The sequence below is a fragment of the Polyodon spathula genome, chromosome 5 (genome assembly GCF_017654505.1).
Source record: "Polyodon spathula isolate WHYD16114869_AA chromosome 5, ASM1765450v1, whole genome shotgun sequence".
NCBI classification, from domain to species: Eukaryota; Metazoa; Chordata; class Actinopteri; order Acipenseriformes; family Polyodontidae; genus Polyodon; species Polyodon spathula.
The window spans coordinates 21,042,967-21,070,578 of NC_054538.1; the positions used below are offsets into that span (position 1 = coordinate 21,042,967).

Here is a 27,612-nt window from a genome sequence, read left to right on the forward strand (position 1 = left end):
GTTCCAGGATTTGATGCTGACTGTAAATCAGAAATGGACAAATACCTACCATATGCAAAAGAAAACAGCAGTAGAATGACTTTGAATGAATTTTGAATTAAAGCTGAAGAATTATTTCCCAATTTCACACATAAGGCTAAAATATATTTGTCAGGTTTTACCAGTTCTGTAGATGCTGAAAGAAATGTTTCTTATGGCCAAGTTTTTACAGAACAATGTCAATCTATGAAAGAAAGCAGGGTTAAGCAGCTGACGATGTTTAAGTTTAATAGCAACATTTAATGCATGGGATATATATATATATATATATATATATATATATATATATATATATATATATATATATATATATATATATATGCACATGTCCCATGCATTAAATTTGATATATATATATATATATATATATATATATATATATATATATATATATATATATATATATGCATCGTGGAAGGGGATACGGGAACGTTCCTACGGCCTTTTTCTATCATTTTTTTATGAGATTGGAGAAAACATTAGAATAGATCTTAGACCAATCCTCCATACAGAATCTTTCCAGATTCTTGATATCCTTTGGTCTCCACTTATGGACTGCCCTCTTCAATTCAAAACACAGGTTTTCAATGGGATTCAAGTCTGGAGACTGAGATGGCCATTGAAAAATGTTGATTTTGTGGCCAATTAACCATTTCTTTGTGAATTTTGATGTGTGCTTGGGGTCATTGTCTAGCTGGAAGATCCACTTGTGGCCAAGTTTCAGCCTCCTGGCAGAGGCTACCAGGTTTTTGGCTAAAATGTCCTGGTACTTGGTAGAGTTCATGATGCCGTTGACCTTAACAAGGGCCCCAGGACCAGTTGAAGCAAAATAGCTCCAAAAAGATCCACCACCATATTTTACAGTAGGTATGAGGTTCTTTTCTTCATACGCATCCTTCTTTTGATGCCAAACCCTCCGCTGGTGTGCGTGGCCAAAGAGCTCCATTTCTGTCTCATCTGATCATAGCACCCGGTTCCAATCCAAGTGCCAATGCCGTTTAGCAAACTCCAGGTGCTTACATTTGTTGGTTGCTCTCAATAAAGGCTTTTTTTCTGGCAACCCTTCCAAATAGGCTATTGGCATGGAGGTGGCGTCTAATTGTAGATTTGGAGACTTGGTGACCCCAAGATGCAACCAAGTTCTGTAATTCTCCAACTGTGGCCCTTGGATTCTTCTTTGCCTCCTGAACCATCTTCCTCACTGTGCGTGGGGGCAAGATGCACTTGCGTTCTCTACCAGGCAGATTTACCACTGTTCCACCGGTTTTGAACTTCTTAATTATTGCCTAATAGTGATAAATGGTATATTTAGGTATTTTTGTACCCATTGCCTGATTTATGAAGGTCAGCAACCATTTGTCTCTTTTCATTTGTGAGTTCTTTGCCTTTCCCCATGGTGATGGATGACAAATGGATTTTACATGCGTGTTACCTCATTTTTATACCCCAGTGAAACAGGAAGCTATGGAAGGCCACAATACAGTTCCTTAAGACTGAGATTTACTTAACGTAGAATGTTAAAGGTGATTTAATTTTGTTTGATTTTATTTATAAGAATCTTTAGGGGTGTCAATAATTTTGACACCGTTTTCTCTGAGCAATTGTATTAGTATAAAAGAATATAGTTTTCCCATATTTGACCATAAAATATAGCTCTTTACCTGTGTTGTTTATTTTATACAGCCTTTTTTGCACATCTGTATCAAGGGTGGCAGTAATTTTGGAGGTGCCTGTATATATGTTACAGCATTGATGTTATGATTTCAGTATTTTATATACATTGTCCCAGGAATCAGTGCTGTTTTATATATGACAAAATATGTGTTCCTGCTAGTAAACGGAAACATTTTAATTATTTATTGACACATTGTCACAAGGCTGGCTGAGTGGTGACATCAGAACCAGGAATGGAACAACGCAGACAGGACGAGTGAAACGATGAAGGCGCTTTGCGCCGGTTTATTGTAAAATAAAAAAAGATTGTACAAAACAGAAAAAAACACAGACTGAACAAAACAAAACTGCGCATTGGCCAAAGTAAATATACAATAAACAGACAGACAAACGAGTGGACCCACACACAAACAAGTACCGCGCTGGTTCTACCAACGCGCAATAGCAATTGTTAATTTATACCCCTTATTTCTCCTCCCTCCGTGCAATCCCCGTGCCTAAATACAAGTATATATTTTAAATCACTCTACACAGACCCATTTATATCCTGTACACCAACATTAACACACCACACGCAACACATCATAACACACAGGGGCGGGGCACATTGCCACACCCATTCTAAGAAATAATACTCAATAAAACGCATTGGTAATAAAGGGATGCATAACTAAATAAATGTCCGTGGCTGCTGCTGCCGCCTAATCAGCGTGCCAATGCGCGTTAATAGAATGACTAGCTGAGGTGAGTAAAGGAATTAGGAGATTATTAATCAGTAAGTGCTTTAATTAAGCAGACTACACGACCACCTTGCCGTGGGAGGAATGAATGTAGCTTAAGAAAGCAGGTCGCGTAAAACGCAGGTCCCTAGCTATCAAGTAATATATTTAAAACACTGCAGGTAAAATGTAAAGGGGGCTATAGGCCTACTTTACAGACAGACGGACAGCTGATCTCTTGAAAATTCCGCTCAGTTTACTCCGCAGCTACCGCTATTCTAGTCTCTGCGTCGGCTGCAGTTCAGTTTTACAGCGGAAGGTATCCTCTCTCCCTGCCTGCTTCTTCTGCTCAACTGTTTGACTCTCGTTCTCTCTCCCCCAATGCCACACCTGACTAAGACACCTCCCTTGTTGTTAATTATCCCACCCCTTTTAACCGCCCACAATCAATTATCAGCTCGTTAACACATTTATCCACATGCAGCAATGGTCATTACATGTCTATGGACAAAATTCAGGAAAACATTAAAGAAAACCAAGGACACATATGCTGATTCTGCCATATTAAAAATAAATAAATAAATAAATAAATAAAACATTTATAGGGGATCTCAAATCTCCTTAGGGCTGAAAGTTACGCCCTAGTTGACTCCACCTAGACTCCAGCTTCCAGCATATAAATTGAGTGCTGGGAGTGAAGAAAATGCGCATACGATTATAAACATTATAAACAAAATGTGTATTTGTGGAATGTTTAATATATTTAAGTATGTATTGTCGGTTTTAACTCACTAATGTCGTTTATATGTTACTGCGCGAGGAAAAAAAAAAGTTTTCCTTAATATGTTTATTACGATAGCCCACTGTATATGCCAAGCTGTTACTATCGTTTAAGACAATGTTGCTATATCTAGTTATTCAACAAAGCTACAGCTTAAAAAAAAAGCATTGGATTTTGCACACCCTGCACCCCTTATTAAACATTACATTTGTTATTAGAGTAGGAACTGATCATGTTTGCAAGTTAATGCATTTTTCTATTTTATTTCGCGTACCTTCTCGTTTCTGCTTGGAACATCGAATCCTTCATATACATTATTTAATTTCTTCATTCCCCCCCCCCCCCCCCCCCCCCCCCCCATGTACACGACAATTAAAAAAAAAAAAAAAAAGATTAACAAAACGTCATGAAGAGAATCCGAAAAATCGGAAAAGCATGATTGATTCTGCAGAATGAATAGGGGTTGGTAAAGATTTGGATCTGAAATACTGTCAAAATCCCAGAACCAACCAGAAATAACAGGGATGTAGGCGGGGCGGCAGTTTCATCAGACTGTCCGTTCCACACGCCTATGCCACTGACCAGCGCTTCTAAATCGACAATAACAAGTACAGGTATCTCATGCCAGAGCAGCATCAGCGGGTGAAAGGGTTGTGAAGGTACTGTAGTACGGTGTATTCAAAAGCAATGTCTGGGATTGCGTCTAAACTTCAACGCGACAGGGAAAGGACAGCCGGCATTGGCACCAACGAAAATGCAGTGAAATATATGAACCAGGACTTCGACTGTCTAAGAAAGCAATGCCTGCAGACCGGTAAACTATTTACAGATGAAACATTCCCTGCTTTGTCGTCTTCTCTGGGATTTAATGAATTGGGGCCAAATTCCTCTAAAACTCGCGGTGTTAGCTGGAAAAGACCCACGGTAAGGTAGAATTTTTATTTTTAAAAATAGTGTTTGCGGTTGTGTTGTTAGCATAACTGTAATGATGGTGCATTTAGCTAAGTGCTTTCACGCAGTGCGCAACTTCATCGATTTACTGAGTGTTTGTGACCTGGCTTAACATTTCCCGTTAGTAGCCTTTACTGGCTTTCATTCCACGACTGAAACGTGATGCATTTAAGTATCTGATGCAGTCAATGCGTTTGTGCAAAAAACTAGGCTTTTGAGAAAAAAAAAGTGTTAATGATTCTATGAACAGAGAACCGTATGTAAAATAAAGTAGTAAGTAGCATGCATGAGTATTTGACTTGGAAATTTTAAAAATAAAATAGACATAGAAACAGTTAGTAAACACACCACACTAACAAACTCATTTTTTCCAAGGCACTTTCCAAACTTTTCCTGGATTCAAAGTGCGTTTCATCTTTCCTATTCTAAATAGTACTTTGCACTGATTCCCTCATGCTGAAGAAAGACAGCTTTTGTATGCAGGACACCTTGGATGTTCAGGGCAATAATCTGCAGATTGACAGGAATGCCCCCACATACTGTATGTACAGTATGTATAGGCAGGCTCTGTAAAAGTGACATTTCAGAACATTTGCAGTGGACAAGGTCAAACCTATATGGGATTGTTTTGTTATGCACTCTATCATATTGCAGTCATTTGCAAGAGACCTCGCCCTAGTAAGGATGATCATAGAAATGTGACAGACTTCCCGGATGACCCTCACTGACATAGTGACACCTTAACCAATAAGAACAATAATAGAGGGACACATTGATAAGAAGCATTACCAATGCTGTCCTTCAATAAACTACTACAAACATGTGTTTTCAGAGCAGCATGTTCAGTTTATTTTAAGAGGGACCAAAAGATGGATATGTACTGTAGATTAGCCATGTTTTGCATCCACCAATTGTGCACACTGCATGTAATAGAGCACAGAATGATCTTCCATCAGATTCCCATACTTCTAATAGCAGATCTATACAGTATGCGTACAGTCGTAAGCATCCAGGTGTTTTGTTTTGCAGGAGTTGTGTTCCAGTCCACAATTTATTGTGGGGGGTGCCACCAGGACTGATATCTGCCAAGGGGCTCTGGGTAAGTTTAAGTTTCACCTGGCAGCTTTAGGCCGTCATATACACAAAGGGGTTGGAGAACAAATAGAAATACATGTGCTCTATAATCTATAAAAGTTAGTCTCCCTGATGAAAGTTTCAATCATTAAATGGCAAGACAGCAGGTCTGACAGAATTAGATCGAGAGCTGATTGCCGTTGCTCAATTGACAGGAGCGTCTTTGTCTATGACTGCACACTTTCCAAATGCTTCTCACTAGTTTTAGTGGGGAAACCAAGGCTGAAAAAGTAGAAGAGACTTGGATCGTTTTTTTAAGTTAAACAGAACAAACTTGTTTCATGAAGCAGGTTTTCTAAATAACAGCCTTGTTTCAGTTAAACCTGTTTACATGAGTCTACAACCTTAACCAGACCACAAAGACTCCAGTGTGAAGACTGCCCATTTTAAAAGCCAAAAGTACCTTGGATACACATACGGAGATCAAAAGTTGATTACCTGATAGAAAATGTTCATTTCCTTATTATTTTAATTTAGTTTCACAACAACAAAAACAAAGCTCTAACGTGTGGTTTATAATCAATCTGAGGTATTTACCATATTTCCACTATTGTTTTAGTATGCTTTATTGCTGTATGCTTGACAGTATAAGGGTCACAGTAGGTTTGGGAGTTGCTAAGGGCCCTGTTTCTTGTTATATAAAGGGGATAAACCTTCATTTAAAAATATTTTATCTCAATTTCAGCCAAAACTGTCAGAAACTATTTAGGCTGTAAAGTACAGGTACATGAAGATCAGACATCCTTCAAGGAATACAATCAAGTTCCTCTGGAAGTGCAGTAACAGTGCTCTGTTCTGTAAGTCTGATGGTGTCGCACTGGCTCCACTGGGTCAATGCTTCGATCATTGTCTGTCTTAGTAATTAAAAGGAGGCTACCTTGATTCTGGAGTGACTACCTTACAAACACTTTCAAAACTAAAAATGAAAAGCGCTGATTTAAAGCCTTCCTTTACTTCCTTATCCTCATATGTTTTGTTCTTTTTATTTGTTAGAAACAGTGTTTCCATTATGGTACTTTTTGGCTCTGATTTTTCCTTTGTGCCATGTACTATTGAAGTATTAAGTCCTGCTTACCGTATCTTTAAATGGGAGATATTTTCCCCCTTCCTTTATTTCTTTGTGCATCCTGAGTTAGAACAGCTTGTAGATTACATTCATAACATTCTACAAAATGTCAGCAGTATCCAAAGAGTCTCTTTGGCCTTCTTGTATGACAAAGTGTCAAGCAGGTTTCAAAGGTGTGATGAAGCTTCAGTCCCTGCAGCTAAAACTATCTTTGGGAAATGTACCTTGGGCCATAAATACAATGGTAGCATAGAGTAAACATACACCAAAGAATTGATTCTCAGGACAGTAATTTACAATGAGTGTGATATCTATAGCAATTTAAATTTAGTCGTAACTATGGAGGTATACTGCATTGCCAGAGTTTGGGCCCAGTGATTGTTGCATTCATTGTGCAATAATTTCCTTAGTGGCTCAATCGCATTGCTATTTCCCAAGTCATGCATTTATTCAGCTGCATTCAGTCCATTTGCCTCAACTTTGTCCTACAGGGTTTGTCAGTACTTAATACCCATTCCTTTCCATTCTGAGTAACCAGTTAAAAAGGTGCAGTAAAGGTACCAAAATGCACCTATTTTATTAACTCTCGTAGTTTGGCCAATAATCAGTCTTACTGGTTATAAATGATATATCCGAGCTAAGTAAAGTACCATGTGATTTCTTTGGATTAAGGAAGTACTCATAATGATCAGGCAACTAGGGTTTCACAGGCACAGATAATGTCAGGTGGATTCTTATACAGAGAAAATTGTTACAATTCAGTGTTGAATCAATTGAACTCAGAACCACTGCATCATTAAAATGGTCAGGGAAAGATAAAAAAAATAAAATAAAATGACAAATCCAATTTCATATAAAATCCTGCATGAATTCAGTCGGAAATCACATGCGACTGTAGATCAAACTGGTGCAAAATTGCATGTGACCAGTCAACTGTTATTATTTTAAAGGGGAGCTACTATATTTCTTTACTGTATTTCTTGGCACATTTCTCATTGCAGCAAAAGGAAATCTCTCTTGGAATGCGGGTCTGAGTCACAAGGATTCATTCTTTCCAGTGCTGGCACGCATGTGTGGGAAGGGAGTAGAGAGACTAATAACTGCCTTCAGACGGATATCAGGCATTAAACTGGTCATATTCTTCAACTTTCCTAAGAACCAGTGTAAATATACAGCCCTGGCAATCTACCAGCCGTGCCGCCTTTGGTTGCCTTAGTTAAACTCTGCCCCCCGCCCATTGCCCCAAGAGCAGCCCAGAGAGTCAGCTGTGTTCAAATAGAACTTTCTTGTTTTGAACAATGAAGAGAAATTATGAAACATTCCATGTGATGACACACTGGGCATGCACAAAGAGGAAGGAGTGACTCAGTCAGTTAGCACCATTGTTCAACGAGCAAACACATGCCAGCATGAGTTTTATAAGAACTGAAAAGGGGGTCCTATAATAAATCAAATCAAATCAAACTAAATATATTCATCAAGTGCTTGTCTAATCCCTCACTTCTGCTTTTGAAATTCTAATATATAAATAATATTAATTTATCATAAAATATTATAAAATGTGCACCAGAAATAGTTTGTTGTCATTTTTGGGTACAAAAAAATAATAATAAAAAAATTAAATCCAGTTTTCATTTCCCTGACCATTTGAAAAATGTTAATGTTAATCTTTATGAGTACTTCATGATTCCAAAGAAATCACGTGCTACTTTGCTTAGCTTGGACATGTCTTTTATAATCTCACACCGTAGAAGAATAGATTTCTGAGTGCAAGACCAACCTCGTTTCTACAAAAGATATTGAGCAAAGAATACATGCTTTATATGTCATTACTGTTAACTATTGATTAACTCTGCTGAGACAATATATATATATATATATTATATAGTTATATTATATATATATATATTTTTAAACTGATTTTTTAACAAACTAGTAATCTGAATGAGAGTGGAATTTGTATCTGTAGCCTTTGACGTTCAAGTGTGTACTATTGAAAAGACAGTTGTGTATTATATTTTTTGCGTTGCAGTAGTAATTCAGTTATTCACAGATGAGACATTTTTGTATTTGATTTAATTTATTCAAAATACCGTCCATGCTTATGTAGAGGAGAAAACAGATAACCAACGCCTGCTCTTTTCTAGCTTCAGCCTTAATGACAAATTAGCCCAATGAATACCAGTTACCCTCCAGGTGGTGTCAGGCACATGTATATTCATGTCATGGAATAAAACATGAAACTCTTATTCAATTTATATTCAAAATCATAAAAGTATGCAATAAGAAAAACAGGGTATTTAATTTGTTGAATTGCAGCTCTTTTGTGTTGTGCTGAGTCTCAAAGCCATACAGATTTGCAGTTGTTAAAATGTTTCTTGTTCATTTCTGAAGGGGACTGCTGGCTCCTGGCTGCCATCGCCTCTCTGACCCTCAACGAGGATGTTTTGGCCCGAGTAGTTCCCAGCGGACAAAGCTTTCAAGAAAACTATGCTGGAATCTTTCACTTCCAGGTCAGGAGGCTACCATAAAACTTCATTGGGCCCCTGTGGCAAAGTGGTTAGCCATGTGCAGGTGCAATGGTAGTTTATTTGTAAATCCAATGGTCCGATGACCCAAATACAGTAAATATTAATGATGCTAACAGGCAATACAGTGGCATGTATTGCTCTGTTTATGATCCACGGGTTGGTCCCAAAATAATACCACTGTCCCGTTAGTAAACACCCACGTAACACAAACACAAGTCCACAGTGAGTGATTTAGTGCTCACGGTGTAATTACACTTTATTGGGAACAAAGGTGCAGTGTTGTCCAGGTTCACGATGGCCTTAAGCAACAGTTCCTGGATCACGTTTAGCCGTCTAATATATCACAAACAGTCACAGTAGTTAGACATGATAAAACAAACAAATGCTCACGGTCTCACAATGTGTTTTTTGGTTCAGCATTAACTATAGGAAAAATGAACAGATCCCATCACTGCTTCGCCTTTTTAGACCGTAGTAGCTAGCACACCTGTTCCTCCAATCCATGGATACCACGCCGTTAACCTTCCGGGTCAGTGGTTTAGCGTACCATAGCTCTGCCCCCTTTCTAGATGTCCGACTTCCGCCAAACCCTGGCAATGAATTGTTGGGCCAACAAGTCCAGTGTTCTTTGTTCCGTGTACACAGCGCCCTCACAGGTCAAGAGGGAGATCTAACACCAAGAATAATTCGATCTCTGTCACTGCCCCACAGAAAAAATGAAGCAATGAAAGAGCAGATTTTTTTTTAATATCACAAGTGGTAGTTTCCATTCATTAGAGATCTATGGGGGGGGGGGGGGGGGGGGTACATATTATAACAGTGTTTTTTTGTTTTTGTTTTTTAAGACTAGACTCAAAGGTTAAACGTGACATTATAAAAACACCATAGTTCATCTGTCTAACCTAAAAAAAATTCTCATCTTCATCTCAAGCACCTAGCGTAATGCAGATTTTTGATAGATGGTAATGGAAACTCCTGCTGGCAGAAGGAAAATGCAGTGCTGAGGAAATAAACAGCGTCATTGACCTGGAAGTTCACCATGCAGAAAGCTTTTAGAATTAGGAGCCTTTTATTATGCAATATTCTACAATAGCCCTTTCTTCTTTTCAACACACTTCTACAGTAGTTACTGGCCAGGGTTAACAGAGCATACTGTTATATTATAGTGTGTATAATGCTATGACCCAAATTATAATAAAACATAACCTCTCTTGTTAATGTGGACGACCTATTCTAATAGTGTCTCTGTTTCTCTGCTTTCAGTTTTGGCAGTATGGAGAGTGGGTTGACGTGGTGATTGATGACAGGCTGCCCACGAGGGACGGAGAGCTGCTGTTTGTCCACTCAGCCGAGGGGTCAGAATTCTGGAGCGCCCTGCTGGAGAAGGCCTACGCCAAGTAAGGAGATCCTTACCTATTTACCAGTTAATTTTGTAAAATACTCTATACGGTGCCATGGTATTCCAGGGCTTTTATTTATTTATAGCAGGGCCTAAATACCGTGATAAAGAAATCACTGTTTGTATAGGTCCGATTCAGTTTATAGAGGTTGACCTGCTGAATAGTTAATCAAACAATTCAGAACACAAGCAGGTTGGATGCTGTAACTCGCTCATGCTTAACTTGCTTACAGCGAGTCAGAATCTTACAGCAGGTAACACGTTGCTGTGCCATTAGGATTCTGCTATTGAATCACTAGCCCACCACCCCCATTCACACACACACAGAGGATGCAATTGATAAGAGCATTAGTTACACTTTACAGACTTCTTAAATTATAAATAAATATATAGCAGTTTATAAACTGTTGTAACAATACATTAGCATCTCCTTTGTGCATTTGATTGTTGCTAGTGTCATAGCCCTTGCTTCAAAATAGGGTTCTATGTTGTTGTGTGGTCAATTCTGACCAAATCTTCTGTGGGGTTTAATGCTGCACGATGGAATGCACAATCCAGCACTACAAAAACCACATAAAAATGGAGGTCTTGGGTTTGCAGATACTGATGTTTTTATTTGGAAAATTGTTATTTGGTGCCAGCAGAACATTAATTTAAATCAAGTTTAGCTTGATAGTGGGCTTTAAGAAATGTCAGAATGGAGATGCGGATACTCACGGAAATAATCCTGTCTGCATCTACAATCCTATAAAAAAAAGCTGAACTCGAAATGGGTTAAGTGGTGGGTTTCTATTGCCACCAGACGGATTTGTGGGTAATATAAACCATTAACGGAAACGGATATTAACCCTTTCAGTACTGAGTCATTTCTTTTGTCAAACTGAAGAATAAACTCCTTTATTGAGTATACATGAGAACAGGAGAAATACAGATTTTTAACAGATATTTATACACTACCTCAGACTGGGACCTAGGAGTCCCATGAGGTTCCTACGAGGTCCCAGCAGGCCTGAAAGGGTTAAACCCCCCCAAACTGGCAGTGTGTGGTGGTTTATTTTTTAAGTCCCCTGCTCAGGAGAGTCTTTGTATAAGATTTCAGGTCACTAACCCTGTCCCCTTGTTCAGGCTGAACTGCTCCTACGAGGCTCTCTCGGGCGGGAGCACTACTGAAGGGTTTGAGGATTTCACTGGAGGCATTGCAGAAGTTCATGAGCTCAAGGACCCTCACCCCCAGCTCTTCAAGATCATCCAAAAAGCTCTGAGGAGAGGGTCTCTCCTGGGCTGCTCCATAGATGTAACTATTTTAACCAGTACTACTCTGTCATTTTTAATGTGTTGATGGTGCCACTTGCTGGTCAAATATTGCCACTGTACTATTATTTTTAACCCTTTAAGGTACAATTATGCTAACTTATTTTTGCAATGAGGTGCACAAAAAAGGGTTTCGAATTTACAGACAGGCTGGATCTGCTCATCCAAATTGTCAGTTTCCTTATGATACTTCAGTCACTCAGATGTATTTTAAGAAGAAACCGTTTGAACAGCTGCTCAATTCCTTCTGTATCTTAAGGGTTTTTAAATTTAATTTGTAACTGTAATATGTCTCGCAATGCATAAATTACTCATTGAAACTGGAGGTAAAGAAAGTTTGTCTTACCAGTGATAGTAAAAGCTAAATTAATAATAATCATAAAAAAATAAATTAAAAGAAAACCTTCAAAAACTATTTTTTTTTTTATTATTTCAAATCCAAGTTCCCCAAATATACATTTTTTTTTCCAAAGGTAAAGAACCACTCTAGGTTTTTAATATTTTTTTTCATGGACCACTACCAAACATTTATGTGTTTATACCACAAACTAACCCAGTGTCAGTGCATTAGATATTGAGTAAATTATTTTGTTTGGTCATTGTCATTGAAATGGCGGCATGTTGTTTCAAGATTAAGATTTTGTTTGAACTTTGCTGTGTTAGATCACAAGTGCAGCAGAAACAGAAGCCGTGACATCACAGAAGCTGGTGAAGGGGCACGCCTACTCAGTCACTGGAGCTGACGAGGTGAGGTTGGTATAAAACTGGAAGACAGCCATAAGGTGCCAAGCCAATTAACTGTTTAGCTGGAGGGAAAAAAAGAGTTTCTGGGAAATTAAGTGGTAAGGCAGTAAATCAGTCAAAACAACATTGAGGATATCAGCTAGCATCATTACACAGGAAAGATAAGCTGTATGTTAATACATTTTTTAAAACATTAACTTAACTGCTTATCTTTCTGTGTTTCACTTACAGTACGTACTGGGTTTTGTGCTCTCTGTGTTTTACTTGGACAGGTGAAATATCGAGGTCGGCAGGAAAAGTTGATCAGGATCAGAAACCCATGGGGTCAGGTAGAGTGGACTGGACCCTGGAGTGACAAGTAAGTCGCTGTCATATGATATTACTGCTAGACATACATGCACTAACGCAACAGAACAACACGACCTAATGTACAGTATAAGCCAAATAGAAACATTTATACGATTCAGATATTTCACAGATATTACAACTCTGGCACATTGTGTGTGTGATTGATAAGGCCAGGCAATGTGCATGGTGGGTGTTGAAGTGAATACAGCCCTTCGATCAGGTCTGAGTGTACAGCCTGTGGATGCAGACCTTTTTAAAATAAACATATCTGTATGGAAAACATGATAGAACGATAGCTTGTACTTGATAATGCCTTTTTGAAACAGAGATTCCCCTACTGGTCAGACAGTAGGAAATCTACACCCAGTCTCACAACTCACATTTTGTCTTTTTCAGTTCTCAACAGTGGAGCTCCACCAGCGAAGATGACAGGGCGAGACTGAGCAACAGATCGGAAGATGGAGAATTTTGGTAAAACAGGTTATTGTTGTCAGTCAATCATGCACTATATCTCCTGTTTCGGTAATCCTTCATAGCTTAAAGCTTTATGCAAGAGATCTAGACTCTTAAGCGAAGCAGACACCTAATGTGTGTATTTGAAAATAGTATTCAATGCTGTAAAAAAGCTTTAGAACATAGGGGTGTCCAATCACGGTCCTGGAAGGCCATTCCACACCAGGTTTAACTTGTAAAATTATAGTACTTACTCTGGATGGAGTTACTGTAATTGGTTCAGTTAAACAATTCAGAACAGGGTTGGAACAAAGACCTGGAGCAGAAGGGCCAAGTTTGGACACCCCTGCTTTAGAACAGTTATTTCTGGTGCATTGAACTGTATAGAGTAATGACATATCCAACGGTGTCATTTCCAGGATGTCCTTCTCCGATTTCCTGAGACACTACTCCCGTGTGGAGATCTGTAACCTAACCCCTGATGCCCTGACCAGTGACAAGTACAATAAGTGGGATTTGTCCAAGCATGAGGGGAGCTGGAGGAGCGGCTCCACTGCTGGCGGCTGCAGGAACTACCCCGGTAGGGGCGGAGTCATCCAGCCTGCGCTACCAGCGCTCTCAACACATCTCACAGTCTAACAGTATAGGGCAGACTTAAAGTAATTGTAGCTAATTTAAAACAATGATATCTGGTACTACTTTTAATCAAAGAAAGCTCTGAGTTTCTGCTTCTTCTTTTCGGGTGTCTGTTTGCACTTGTGCTCCCTGGGTCATTTCATTTGTTACTAACTGAAAGCATGTCCATCAATCGAGAAAACAGCTGATTGGTTACTGACTGGAAAGAAGCCAGTGAAATGGTGGTGGGAATACCATTCTCCAAGTTAAACGAAGTATGAAACGGTCAAAAAGCATGATATCTAAGCATGGTTTTCTTTAACCTAGTGTGGTATGAGATATCATATTTTGAAATGAAAACACGTTTGCTGTGCACAACTGAGACCTGTAAAATGATACGTGTGCATGGCGGAGACATTTCATGGAACGAGCTCGTCAGCTACAATTACTTTAAAAAAAACAAAACACCAGGGCTTGGCAATCAGGTATGAAGTTATCCAGCCAAAGCTGACAGTGATGTAGATCTAGTGGTGAAAAAATGTTCTGTGGCAAGTCACGTTTGTTAATGTTTAGTGTGCACGTCTGCACAGCTGTTGCCCAGTTGAGAAAATCGAGCACATTGCATAAGAAAAAAAAAAAAGTACCTGAATCACGGTTTTCTTAAATCACCAGATACTTTAGCAAAACTAGCTCCCTTTGTTTGTTCCGAATTATGCTGCATCTACATGGTGCTTGTTTGTCAAATATTTTTATAATCATAATGTATGTATAAAGATATATTGTTTTATTATTTGAATAATTGTACATCTGTATTTTTAAACATTTTGTCCCACAATATCTATAATGCTTACTGTTGAAGCGGATTGCATACCCTGGCTATCTCTCTCTCTCTCTCTCCAGCCACATTCTGGACTAACCCCCAGTTTGTGCTCAAGCTGGAGGAGGTGGATGATGACCCCGATGATGGGGAGGACGGTTGCACCTTCCTGGTGGGTCTGATACAGAAGAACCGCAGGAGGCAGAGGAAGATGGGAGAGGACATGCACACCATCGGCTTCGCCATCTACGAGGTACATGCTCTAACAGAACAGTTTGAGTATTAACTGGATTATCTTGTTAAGCCTGTTCTCCCAGATGAATGCAGTGAGCTGAAAGTCACATTTCTAAAAGGCAGCATCTCTGGTACACGTGTCACATGTGGGCAGGCCAGCTCCCGTTTGTGTAGGTATATAGGCCTTGGTTTTCCACTTCCTTTAATCAAGTTGTGATGAAAATGCTCCTTCGTTAAACATTCCAGTCTGAGAGACATGTAATATACCAAAAATATATGCTATCTTACAGTTAAGGGAAAATAAGAATCAAGTGTAATTATAGCAGAGTTTTTTAACCTTACTAAATTAAATAAGTCTTGCCACCTCATTACAGCACAATGGAAGATAGGGCCAATTGCACCGTAAAAACGTACCACTTACAAAGCTGTGATATTTCTCTTACTTCTAACTTATTGCTCACCTTTGTAAATGCTGTCAAATGAAATGTTTATTTTCTTGTTTTTTCAGGTTCCCGAAGAGGTATGTAAGACCAGTAAGAAGAAAAAACAATGTCAGTATTGTTTTGTTTTGATTCGGTTGCTTTGTATAAGGATGAGTTTCAACTAGTTTGCAGACCATCCTAATCCATGTTCGTGCTCAAAACCAAAAGCAATATATTATGTATAGAGAACACCGGTGTAACAGAGAGTTCAATTAGAACAAGGAAGCAGTTTTCAGATTTCAATTTACATTTTTTTTTTTATACATTTGTTGAACTAATTTGCTTACATCTGATTGAGCTATTTAACCAAACTTGATTCAAACAGGATAGTTTTTTTTGACAAAGCAAATGGGTTTTTTCGAATGGAACACTGCTTCATTGGTAATTCCAGCTCTAGCAGTATGTAGCATTTTACAAGAAACTTCACATTTCTGGGGTACCCGAGTGGCTCACCTGGTAAAGGCACGGCCGCGTGGTGTACTGGATGACTTATACAGCCAGGGGAGCACAGGTTTGCGTCCTGACTGTGCAAAGTCTTCGCTGGGCATTTTGGATGGAGCGTCGCATTGGCTCTGGTGCTCCCGTGTGTTAAGGCCTATTCACATCAGCCGTGATACGACAAGCGAATGTGTAATACGACACACCGGAGCACGTCAAAAAAGTGAAACATTTAGTTTTGATGCAAATCATTCGCAATGCTAGTGATGCGACAGGCATCACAGGCATTGTGAATGAAGCTGTGCGAAATAAGTAGGATTGGTGTCTATTTTTGCGAGCGCCTGTCACCACTGGTGTGAAAGGTAGTGACGCGGCAAAAGTATCATTTTATTGCAGGACAAATTGCATTGCATGTCCAGTGAGCTCAGGCGGACACCTGCAGGGCTGGCCTTTGTCCTCCAGAGGTCGGTAGCTTGCTGACATCCGCTCTCGAGTTAGGAAACTGGCTTGGTAGTGGGATTGGCAGACGTCCACTGATCCTTCAGTTCTCCTGAGCTATGTGGGAAAGGTGCTGCAGTGAGGGGAAAAAATGGGAGTAAAATAAATATAAAATTTAAATAAAAAAACCATCACATTTCTGTAGGTTTATTTTAAGAGAATTTCTGCACTATGGGATGCTCAGAACCCAAAAGCTCTTCTTGAAAACTCTTGTATTCAGTTGTATTTCTCCTTTTGTAATTTACTCGGACTAAAAGGCTTTGTCTCTTATAGTTACTGTTATATGTTATGCACTATTTAGTATGTGGGGAAAAGGAATGTGCACCTGAGCAAAAACTTCTTCCTGAAGAATCAGTCCAAGGCGCGCTCGCAGAGCTTCATCAACCTGCGGGAGGTGTGCAGCCGCTTCAAGCTGCCGCCTGGGGAGTACCTCGTGGTCCCCTCCACCTTCGAGCCGCACAAAAACGGAGACTTCTGCCTGCGCGTCTTCGCAGAGAAACAGGCCGACACGCAGTAAGTACCGCGGTCCTGAGCAACGTTAGGGCAGTCGCAGTTTGACAGAGCCTGGGTCCTGTAACCTGTCATCACTTGACCAGCAATTTGGGAAATTCCAGAACAATTGAACATGCTGACACAAGGCATGGCATCCTTGTTTATATCTGGGGTTTTAAATCAGACTTAAGTGTCAGTGGGGACATTTATAGACACATTGTCAAAACTCACCTTTCATCCATTAGTATGTTTCTTTTAAAACCATTGAAGAGATTCAGTTCTCCCCCTGTGTATCTCATTAACCCGTTCCACACTATATAGGTAGGACCAGTATTATGAACTTGATTTCTGAGAGTTGATTTAAATAATTTAAAAGTTAATTTTAGTATTTGTTTCTTTGAGGGAGCTGGATGATGAAATTGAAGCAAAACTGAATGAGGTAAAAGCACCTGATATTAATCAAATATATATTGGAAATGTTGTATAAAGAGCATTAAAAAAATGTAATGTTATTTTAATAAAATATTTTCAGTTAAACACTTCTTGTTTCTGTGTTTCCAGGTTGAAATTACTGAAGATGACATTGATGCCAAGTTCAGGAATCTGTTCACCCAACTAGCAGGGCAAGTGAGTAACCACCTAAAGATATTGTTTACATTGACGTTTTATTCTAGGCGCTCCCTTGTGCTAGTTTCCTATTGGTTTAACCCATCTACATCAATAGAATTGCCTTTCCCAAATTGCTCTGAAGTTCATTCCCCAATTCTCCTTCTAGGAAGTTTGTGGTGGCAATCAGCCTTGAAGGGGATCTAAGCATTCTTACATTGCAAATCTGTTAAATATGTCTCACAGCTGCTGTGTTGTTCTTTGAATTGAGCCTCGAATGAGAAATGTGAATTAAAAAAAACACCCGCATTACCAATGTCCCCAGATCCAAGTACAAGAAATCAGAGCTCAATTCAATTCCTAAATCCCATTACTCAGCTTCTAGTGGTTTAGTAATTGGATTTAAACAGAATTATATGTGCCATAAAAATCTACTCTGTACCACACTAGATCCTGTTGTTTTATGAAATGAAAAGCCTTATAACTTCTTTGTGTTTATATATTGCAGGACAGTGAAATTTCAGCATTTGAACTGCGTAACATACTCAACAAAGTAGTAGCAAAGCGTAAGTTTTATTCTAGGTTTATTATGTTTAAGATAGAGTTAGAGTTACTCTGTTACTTGTTGATCCCCTACTAGGAATGTACAGTATATACAGTACTTGCTAACGTATGTATGCATGTATGTCACACTGAATTTGAGTGGATATTCATTTGTTCTCCTAAACCCTAAAAGGTTGTGTTGTCTTTGCTGTACAAGACTAAGATATTTTAACTGTAAAAAAGTACTCTTATTTTAAAGAATGTAATAATAACCCAATTACATTATTATATATAGGGCTTATATATTTTTTATTTTTGATCACATGGCGTGACAAATTACGTTAATTGCTCATTGCTGATCCTAATTGCATTTCATTTTTGCCGTCGCCTAGTTTATCGCTTGTATGTTGAGTTGTCCTGACATTTTCAGCATAAAATACCCAAGAGTGTACCGTGATAGCAAATCCATAATTTAAAATCTCCTTGATTTGTAGTAAAGAAAAAAATAATCTTAAACCCAGTCTTTAATTGGTAGTTTTCTCTTTATTTGGATGCAAAGACACTTAACAACTACTAATTAACATTTAAAGTGAGGTAGAGATTAGGAAAATAAAAACTGAAAAGTTCAAGCCCTAATTATCTATGATACTGTTAATACATATCCACCCTAAATATCCATAGCTGTTCTTTCTCCTTAAGGTTCTGAAATTAAGACAGATGGATTCAGCCTGGAAACCTGTCGCAACATGGTCAACCTTTTGGATGTATCCTTTCATTTAAAACTGAATTTACACATATACACATATTGAAAGTAAACTGGAGTGGTCATGTATCCCCTCAGAACAATTCAAACAATAAGAAAATAACAATTCTTCATCCTCATGGTGGTAGTTTGGAGGCAAAATAGGCAAGTGTTTACAAACCTGCCTTTGTTAACCTTTACAAATGCAAGTGTTTGCTCATGAGTCTCACATGCCATAGGCACATTTATGAGTCTCACATGCAATGTGCACACTTCCATTGGCCTCCATTGTGTTTTAATTTGTGCATTAGTCAGCAATCAGTTTGTCTAGATATTCCATGAGGCAGGACAAGTGTTTTTGCAGTTTCGTCAAAACTGCTTAAAAACTTAGTTTGAAGCCCCTCGTTAATTAGATTACACCTTCTAGTGCACATTTTAAGCATGCCTTCCACCATTTCACAAGCCACTGGGTTCTCTGCATTCATCACATTGCCTTAACTTTCTTCTTAGAAAGATGGAACTGGGAAGTTGGGCATGGTGGAGTTCAAGATACTGTGGACCAAAATTGAGGGATATCTGGTACGTGTGAGACTACTGCTAAGCCTTTGCTTCTTATCAATGTATCATAATGCCAACCATGCCAACAGTTTTGTCTGTTCCTAAAAAAAGGTATTTTTCACAGAATATCTACCGGAATAAAGACGCTGATCGCTCTGGTACGATGAGCTCACATGAGATGCGTGTGGCCATCGAAGAAGCAGGTACTGTACAGTGTGGGATTGTATAGTGCCTAGGCAGGGTTTGCTAAGTGTCTGCATGCTACTTTAGGTCTGGTGTGTGCGAGTCCTGGCTTATAAAACTTTACCATGGCATTTTTGCACGGTATTGTCCGGTATTACCATGCTTTTTCTATAGTTATACGATGCATTTGCCATAGTTTACCTTGGTTTTTCATATTTGTTAATATGTTTTACTACTCCTCGCTGTTCTTTACAATGCTTACCCATGCTTTACCATATTTTCACTGTGCTTTATTACACTTTGCTATGTTTTTACTATAGTAAACTTTGATAAGGGTCTATTTAAAGTATAATTTACCTTCTAAGGGGGGAGTTCATTGATAAATATTGTATGAAGAGGTTGTAAATCTTTTAAAGTTAAGGAGCCAGGCTAAGCAAACAGTATTGACAGTTTTTTATAATTAACACTGCAGAGGGATTTATTTTTTATTTTTTTTACCAGACATCATTTTGGGTTTTATCCTGCATTTATTCCAATCCAAAATGACTTTCAGATGACACAAGTCACACGTTTCACAGTGAACAGTCTCATTCCGGAGTTTCCAGCACATTTTCACCTCAGCTTTACCTGGCATTTACATTTATACAGCGCCTTTCATCACAGGCACCTGAAGACACTTTACAACATTTTACAATATAATACAAAGTTTAAAAGGCAAAGGTAATTCCTATAAAACAGTTAAAGAGACAGTCTAAAACGATACACAATCAGTGCTAAAATTATGGTAAAAATTTATAAAAATGGGTTTTCAATGCTGTTTTAAAAGTAGAAAGATTCCCTGCTTTCTTGACTGAAGATGGTAGAGCATTCTACAGCATTGGGGCTTTACAAGAGTAGGCCCTCCCCCCTCGCCATCTTTATTCACTCTCGGAACAACCAACAGCCCCACAATCTGCCATCTTAGAGTACGACTTGGAGTTCAAGGGGTCAACAACGCCTATACATAACTTGGTACTAATCTATTTAGGGCTTTATAAGTTAAAAGCAAAATCTTATAATCAATTCTAAAATGCATAGGGAGCCAGTGCAAATAAGATAAGACAGGGACAATATGCTCTTTTTTTTTGGTTTTAGTTAGAATTCTGGCAGCAGTGTTTTGAAGTAGCTGCAAACACCACACATTTAGGAATACCAGTAAGCAGAGCATTACAATAATCTTTTCTGGTTGAAACAAAGGCATGCATTAGCTTTTCAGAGTCAGGTACAGAGAGAATGGGTCTAAGTTTGGCTATATTCCTCAAATGATAAAAAAGATACTTTTCATATTTTTTTTATGAGACTCAAATGATACATTTGGATCAAAAGTGACCCCCAAATTCCTCATTTCCAGTTTTAGATTTGATGAAAAACTACTGAACCCTGACTCCTGTAAGTTAATATTTTTTATTCTGTATATTTGGTTCTCACAGCCCACAAGCAGAACTTCTGTTTTGTCTGAATTCAACATTAAAAAATGCTGAGGCATCCAGCACTTTATATCAGCAAGGAGCAGCTAATAGCACCCCAGTAGAGGGGTTACCTTGATTTATAGACAAGTACAGGTGTGTGTCATCGGCGTAACAATGGAAGCTAACTCCATGTCTGTGAATGATGTAGCCTATTGGGAACTGTCACAGAGACGGCCGGAGTGGGAGGCGTCAGACCAGAAGCAGGAAAATAAAGACAGAGGCGGAGTTTGGTGGAGCTGAGCAAATGGTCTCACTCAGCATTTAATGAATTAACAGACAGACAGAAAATAAACGGTTGGAACAATACAAAAACAAACACAGGACACGGCACACGTCGCCAAAACAAAAAGACAAACAAAACGGACTAGACAGACAAACACAGTGAGCGGATACTTTAACTACTTTGACTACTATTATTACTACTTTTACCTCCGTCTCCTATCCCGTTCTCCACTCACCAAACACCCAACAGCCAGTATGTGAAAACGTGCATCTATATATACTGTTGTGCTGGGATTCAATTACTAATTAATTATTCACTTGAGTCCCAGCACGTTAATTAATAAAGTGCAATTCCCCGTGCTCACATATTATTACATTTTACTTGCGCGTGAAGTGCTGTGCAATTCTTGTGCCTAAATACAAATACACATTTTAAACACTCGTGTTACGCAGACCTGTTTATATCCTGTGTACCAATGACTATACACCAACATTTAAAACACACCACACGCAACGCATAACAGATAATATACACAGGGGCGGGCACTTTGTCACAGGAACATAAAGAAAATAACAAGGGGCTTAAAATAGAACCCTGAGGAACACCGCTGATAACTTCAGATAATACCGATTTATTCTCCCCAGTGGAGACATGCACTAGACATGCAGTCTAGAATCCTTCCATCTACATTCCAATAATGAACATGCAGCCTAGAATCCTTCCATCTACATTCCAATAATGAACAAGCAGCCTAGAATCCTTCCATCTACATTCCAATAATGAACATGCAGTCTAGAATCCTTCCATCTACATTCCAATAATGAACATGCAGCCTAGAATCCTTCCATCTACATTCCAATAATGAACATGCAGCCTAGAATCCTTCCATCTACATTCCAATAATGAACATGCAGCCTAGAATCCTTCCATCTATGTTCCAATAATGAACATGCAGCCTAGAATCCTTCCATCTACATTCCAATAATGAACATGCAGCCTAGAATCCTTCCATCTACGTTCCAATAATGAACATGCAGTCTAGAATCCTTCCATCTACGTTCCAATTTACAGCCCTCACATTTCAATTTGAGTGGTAACAAACCACGGTGAGCTTCTTTTAACAAACACTTTCCGAATTTTAATTGGTGCTACAAAATCAAAAATACTAGACAGCCAGGTATTATAAGCGTTAACCAGCTCATCCAGTGATACTGACTCAGTAGATGGAGATGTTTTAAAAGGCTCACAAAACTTAGCCGCAGTTGTTGAATTTACCATCCGAGTTTTAATTGGGCGTTGCAGGCTTTTAGTAGCTGATGGCAAAAAACAATCGCCAGATGATCAGAAATGGTAAGGTCAACAGAACAACTAAACCATAAGAAATGATTACATCGATAGTGTGGCCATGGTTATGAAAAGGACCTTTCACATGCTGGACACCATCTAAGGAATCCAGTAGCCTTCAGTGTTTTTTTTTTGTGCTCTGGGCAATGTATCTAGATGACTTTTTAATAATCAAGAAGACTTTTTAAAGAATCAGAGCAGTACAAGTGCTCTTTTTGGTTTATTAAATGCTTTAAATGGATCAAGTAGTTACTAGCTACATTGGCTCCCTGCTAATAGGCAGCCTGGGCGTTTCCAGTGCCTTTATAGGTTTAAAAGCATTAGTACCTCAATACAGTAATACAAATATGGTTATCATATGTTTAGCTCTTAGGCTATAAAATGCAAAAAGTTCTACAACATTCAATATGTCTGTCACTCTTAGACTAAAACATAATTTCTGTACCTTATAGCAATGCATCAATATAAAAGACATATTGAATTCAAATATACACTTACCTTCCAGTATATGGAAGTGTAGTATAGGATATATTGAAAAATAAGAACTGTCTTCAAAAGGCAGATACTTGTGGTTACGACCAAACAGTAATCAGTTTTTAAGAGATCCTCAGAGCATGAACCACATAACATGTAGTTAGCAAGTCCCGCGATACTTGACTGGGGTTTTACCGTGGTTTTTTTAAGGATGTTCCCTCCATTGAGTAATCAGGAGTCTTAAATTAAATTAAATCTGATCATCAATCTGCCTTGACAGTTCCTATCTTTGAGTTAATGATATTTTCTAGAAGGTTCCGGTCAACTCTGTTTTCAAAATTAACTGAATGTGAGCTCATGGTTCACTATCTTCCACCCCTTCTTTCCCTAAAAATTAGGTGAACTGGAGTTCACAGGGTCCTTGCTACAGAATACAAGTATATGTGTATTTATGAGAGATGTTTCTAATATATAACACCAGATCTATTTAATTCCAATAACCTCTTAACCGCATATTATGTTACCTTTTCAGTGTGTTGTCAGTGGGTCAGTTTAACTTCATATACAAATGTGTGTTAACGAAGTGTAGAACAAAAAGACTGTAGGGCTTTATCACAAGTCTTTGAATAATTATACAGTGGTAGGTTCAGTTATTTCCATTTAAATTTAAGCTATAATGAAACATGTTAAATATAATAGCCTTATATTAACTTGTACCATGCTTGGACTAAGCTTGACCTCTCGGTTTCTAAATATTCGCCTGCACAAGCAGGTTTCAGACACCCTGTTTACTTGCCAAGGCTAGTGTTTTAATTAATGAAACTCCACGGTAAGCATTTTTAGAAATTCACCACATTAAGTCATTTTTAGGCCGATTCAAAAGATGCCTCGACCGGTATCTTTAATTAATACAAAAAAGCGTACATCCTAATTTTTATAACTAAGCTCTCATTATTTTCTTATAATATAAAGAGATACAGACTCCTGTCTTTCTTAAAGCACTTTCCGTTGCTTATCACTCAAGGTTGGCAAATCCCGCTTTTAAAGAGCCAACACCGAATCCTGCATTGAGGTACCAAAGACCAAGCCTTATCTTTTGAAGGTCTAATGCTCTTCCAGAATTATTCTGTGTGTCTGAGACAAGCATCTACAGAAAAACCACAGACCCCAAAATTATTTATTTCACTTTCAAACGCTATAGCTTTTTCTACAAATAACTCTCTCTCTGTTGATTACTGCAGTAAACCTTTATATAAACTAAACATTCTTTGGTTTAATTGATACTGCAATGTCTAAAGGACTTTTTATTTAGTTGGAGAAACTGAAATAATTCTTAAATTGATTAAATTAAATGAACATTATTTCAAATGTGGCTTAACAACATCTTTACAATATTGTCAACACCATGCTTCTGTTATAATACATTATAGTTCAACAGTTTATTTCCAATTCATATACTTCAGTAATTTTATTTTACTCCATTGATCTGGAGTAATTTAAGCTTTAATCTAAATACAGGCTAGAATTAATATACCAGAATGACAGTGCTACAGTGACTGAACTATGTCTGGCCTTCATCACTGTTCATACAAAATCCAGTCAAAGCAGGTTTTAAGACAACCTTTGCTTTTTGCCAATATTAGGGTTGATCAATATGAAACACTATCATAAGCATTTTTCAGTACTCATTACTTCAAACCAATATCTAACTTAAAGTATTAACACGTCCTATGCTTTCCATTCCCATCTCTTCCTGCCAGGTTCCAATTCATTTCTGTTATATATAGAAAATGATTATTTGTAAGACAAACTCCTATCTTCTGTTATCCGAATGGTATTTCCGTTCATTAATAGTAACAAGATCATCCATTATAGAGAGGATCTTGGCTGTCAAATCGCTGATCATCAAAAATCCCTGCTTCATCGGCCAAAACCTATAAGTCATCTTCAACACTGCCTGTACTTCAAGCAGGTGAGAACGAGGTTGCATTAGAGTCACAGTAGCTGATTCCTTTAGTTCTGTAAAAAAGAGACAGTTATCATTGAGGAATGGTCCCGCATCCCTGCAGAGCCATTTGTAAACTCGTCCTGCGTAACCGGTGCCATCTTGGAAGCCCGTAATGGCGCTGCACCCTATTGCTGTACTTAACATTTTTTTGTCCAGTCACTGTAAATGTACAGAATATATAAAACCAGTCAAGTCCAATCGGTGTTCAGGTGTACTAACAGTGAATACGTTTTTTTTTTTTTTTTTTTTTTTTTTAGGGTTCACTTTAAACAACGTGTTGCTCCAGAGTGTTGTTGCGCGTTACTCCGAGGCCGACCTCACCATTGACTTCGACAACTTCGTTGCGTGTCTGGTTCGGCTGGAAACCATGTTTAGTAAGTCTACTGTGTTGTTGATTGTTTAATAACAGTTTTTTTTTTTTTTTTTTTTTACTTCTCAAAAACAGACTTTAAAAAAAAAAAAAAAAAAGTATTTTAATAGTTAATAGATTTTCAAAAGACCTTTATTTGGTACACTGACCTCAGAAAGAGTGCACCAGTTTGGGAAAGCCTGATCAACATTTTCCTTTTATATTTCTCTATAGGACTGTTTAAATCCCTGGACACAGAGGGAAGTGGATCGGTGGAGTTCACCCTATTGGCAGTAAGTTGTATAAGATGTTTCATTGTTATTGTCTGTCCTTCAGATGAGACGTAAAACTGAGGTTCTGTTGTAAGTAACTTTGGATAAAAGCGTCGGCTAAATTACTAAATATTATATTTCTTAAATGTTTTGAAAGTCCCCCCATTTCCCTCCACTCCTTCCTTTTTAACTGATTACCTTCTTTCATTCCTGCTGGACCAGTGGATGTGATCCTGTGCCAAACTGTCAACATTCTGTCCATCTACATTAATCCATCATGCTGGACTTGATATTTGAATAATAAATTATCTTAACTGTATCAGTTTATAGCCGTTGTTTTTTTTTTGTTTTTTTTTTCTACTGTATTTTAGAGTTTGAGTCCCAAGAGGGATTCCGATTTTTCTATTTGATTTTGATTACTTATTACTTTGGCATTGGGCGAGAACAAACGGCAACATTCAAGCAGAAATAAAATCCTTAAAATCAGGAAGGCTGGCTTGTTAGTTAGATACAAGGCCCTGCTTCCTGTTAAAATGCTTCTAACTTTCTTTGTGTTTGTTTCTGGTTTGTTCCACAGTGGATGAATATCACAATGATGTGAGGCTAGTGAGAGCTGTGCCTAGCCAGACCCAGCATGCACTGTCTCCAGGACTCGCTGGCTGAAACAGAAACCAAAAAGCTGTTGCATGAATAGTGTAGTTAATTCACGCTGTGCCTTTACTAGACAGGGAGGTTGTCACTTTGATTTGCTTTTATTGTGCTCTGATTTAAGAGTTATACATTTATTTTAAGAATATAAGGACTATTCAGTTCCTCTAATGCCATCTCCTTTTATACCTGGTGAATGATGCCTAACATTTGAGGAGGGCCGCTCAGTCTCTGTACCTCACTAGTATCATGCATTTATTTACATGGCCATGCATTGAAATAAATATATTGCATACTGTAATTAACTGACTTTCAGGCAACTTTTTTGTTTTGCAGAAAATGTATTAACCATTTATTAACCAAATGTCATTTTTTTTATTATAAAGCGAAATGAAAATGCATGTTATTAATAGGTACTTCCCTTATAAAAGTTTACCATGGTAAGTTGCATGATATTTTTGCAGTTTTCCTATGCTTTTCCTAGGGTTGTGCTATGCATTTACCACAGTTTACTATGTTTATTAATATCCTATTGCTACAATTTCACTGTGGAAAACTTTTATAAGGGTTATGGTAGCAGTAACAGAAATAATTAAAGAAGATCATTCAAGACAGACGGACCCTATCAGTATATAGTTTACATTTTGAATGAAGACCCTAGCCTTAACCCTAACCCAAACCCTACCCTAAAGGTTAATGTAAAGTGTCCATATAAAAAGTCTTCTTTCAAACTGTACCAAATTGCCACGTTTCACTTTCATGTCTTCTGGTGCATGGTTACTTTGAGTGTTGATAAGTGTGGAAGTAAAGAAAAACTCTCCTTACCTTTGTTTTGTGTCATACTTTGATGCATTGCCAAAAGGCTTCTAGACGCAGTTTTTATAATGTAAATGATTTTATTTAAATGTAAACAAAACCTCTTAATTATCTAGGCAATTTCATACCGCTTTCTCTGATGTAATTTCATGGCGACAGCAATGCAAACCTTAGTGAAAATCCTAGTAAATACAGGGATATTCATACATTGTGTCCTATATGAACACACTCTAAACGTATGCATAGACAGTACATTCTAATATAGATTTTACCAAAATTAACGTCTACAACACCTGTGTCAAAAGAGGGATCCGTCATTTTCTGAAACAGCTACAAGTTATATAGATACAGAAAGCAACCGCAGCAACTACAGTGTTGTTACTGTGCTGTTGTAAACCAGAGGTTTGCACCTTTTTTCATTATTCAGTTCAAGTCTGCATTCATTTATTGGGCAAATAAGGCACATGTTTTTTTTATCCCTCTTCTGAGTAAACAGTAATTTCCTGTTGCTTCTTATTCCGCATCTGACAATGTCAGTTACTCAAAAGTAGAGCCTCTTACTGACACAGTAATGCGGTTATATAAACTATGAAAAGTTCACAGTCAGAGCTA

General features: G+C 38.1%; 1 protein-coding gene across 1 annotated transcript; it reads left to right on the top strand.

Moving 5' to 3' along the window:
• The first annotated feature begins 3,641 nt into the window (after positions 1-3,641).
• Positions 3,642-26,485, top strand: LOC121315712 (calpain-2 catalytic subunit-like). Its single transcript, XM_041250054.1, has 21 exons — positions 3,642-4,137; positions 5,194-5,263; positions 8,759-8,877; positions 10,159-10,292; positions 11,420-11,588; positions 12,269-12,352; positions 12,622-12,707; positions 13,094-13,168; positions 13,570-13,730; positions 14,666-14,835; positions 15,325-15,336; positions 16,536-16,747; positions 17,129-17,165; positions 17,288-17,353; positions 17,841-17,898; positions 18,575-18,639; positions 19,128-19,196; positions 19,300-19,378; positions 25,173-25,289; positions 25,499-25,557; positions 26,114-26,485. The coding sequence occupies exons 1-21, from the start codon at positions 3,901-3,903 to the stop codon at positions 26,135-26,137; spliced, it is 2,103 nt and encodes a 700-aa protein (XP_041105988.1). The 5' UTR covers positions 3,642-3,900; the 3' UTR covers positions 26,138-26,485.
• Positions 26,486-27,612: the final 1,127 nt, after the last annotated feature.

Excerpts from the sequence above, each read along its gene's own strand:
- LOC121315712 (XM_041250054.1), top strand. The coding sequence starts at position 3,901 with ATGTCTGGGATTGCGTCTAAACTTCAACGCGACAGGGAAAGGACAGCC. Across the intron at positions 17,166-17,287 it reads TTGAAGCAAAACTGAATGAG|GTTGAAATTACTGAAGATGA; the intron begins GTAAAAGCACCT and ends CTGTGTTTCCAG. Across the intron at positions 19,197-19,299 it reads CCAAAATTGAGGGATATCTG|AATATCTACCGGAATAAAGA; the intron begins GTACGTGTGAGA and ends TATTTTTCACAG.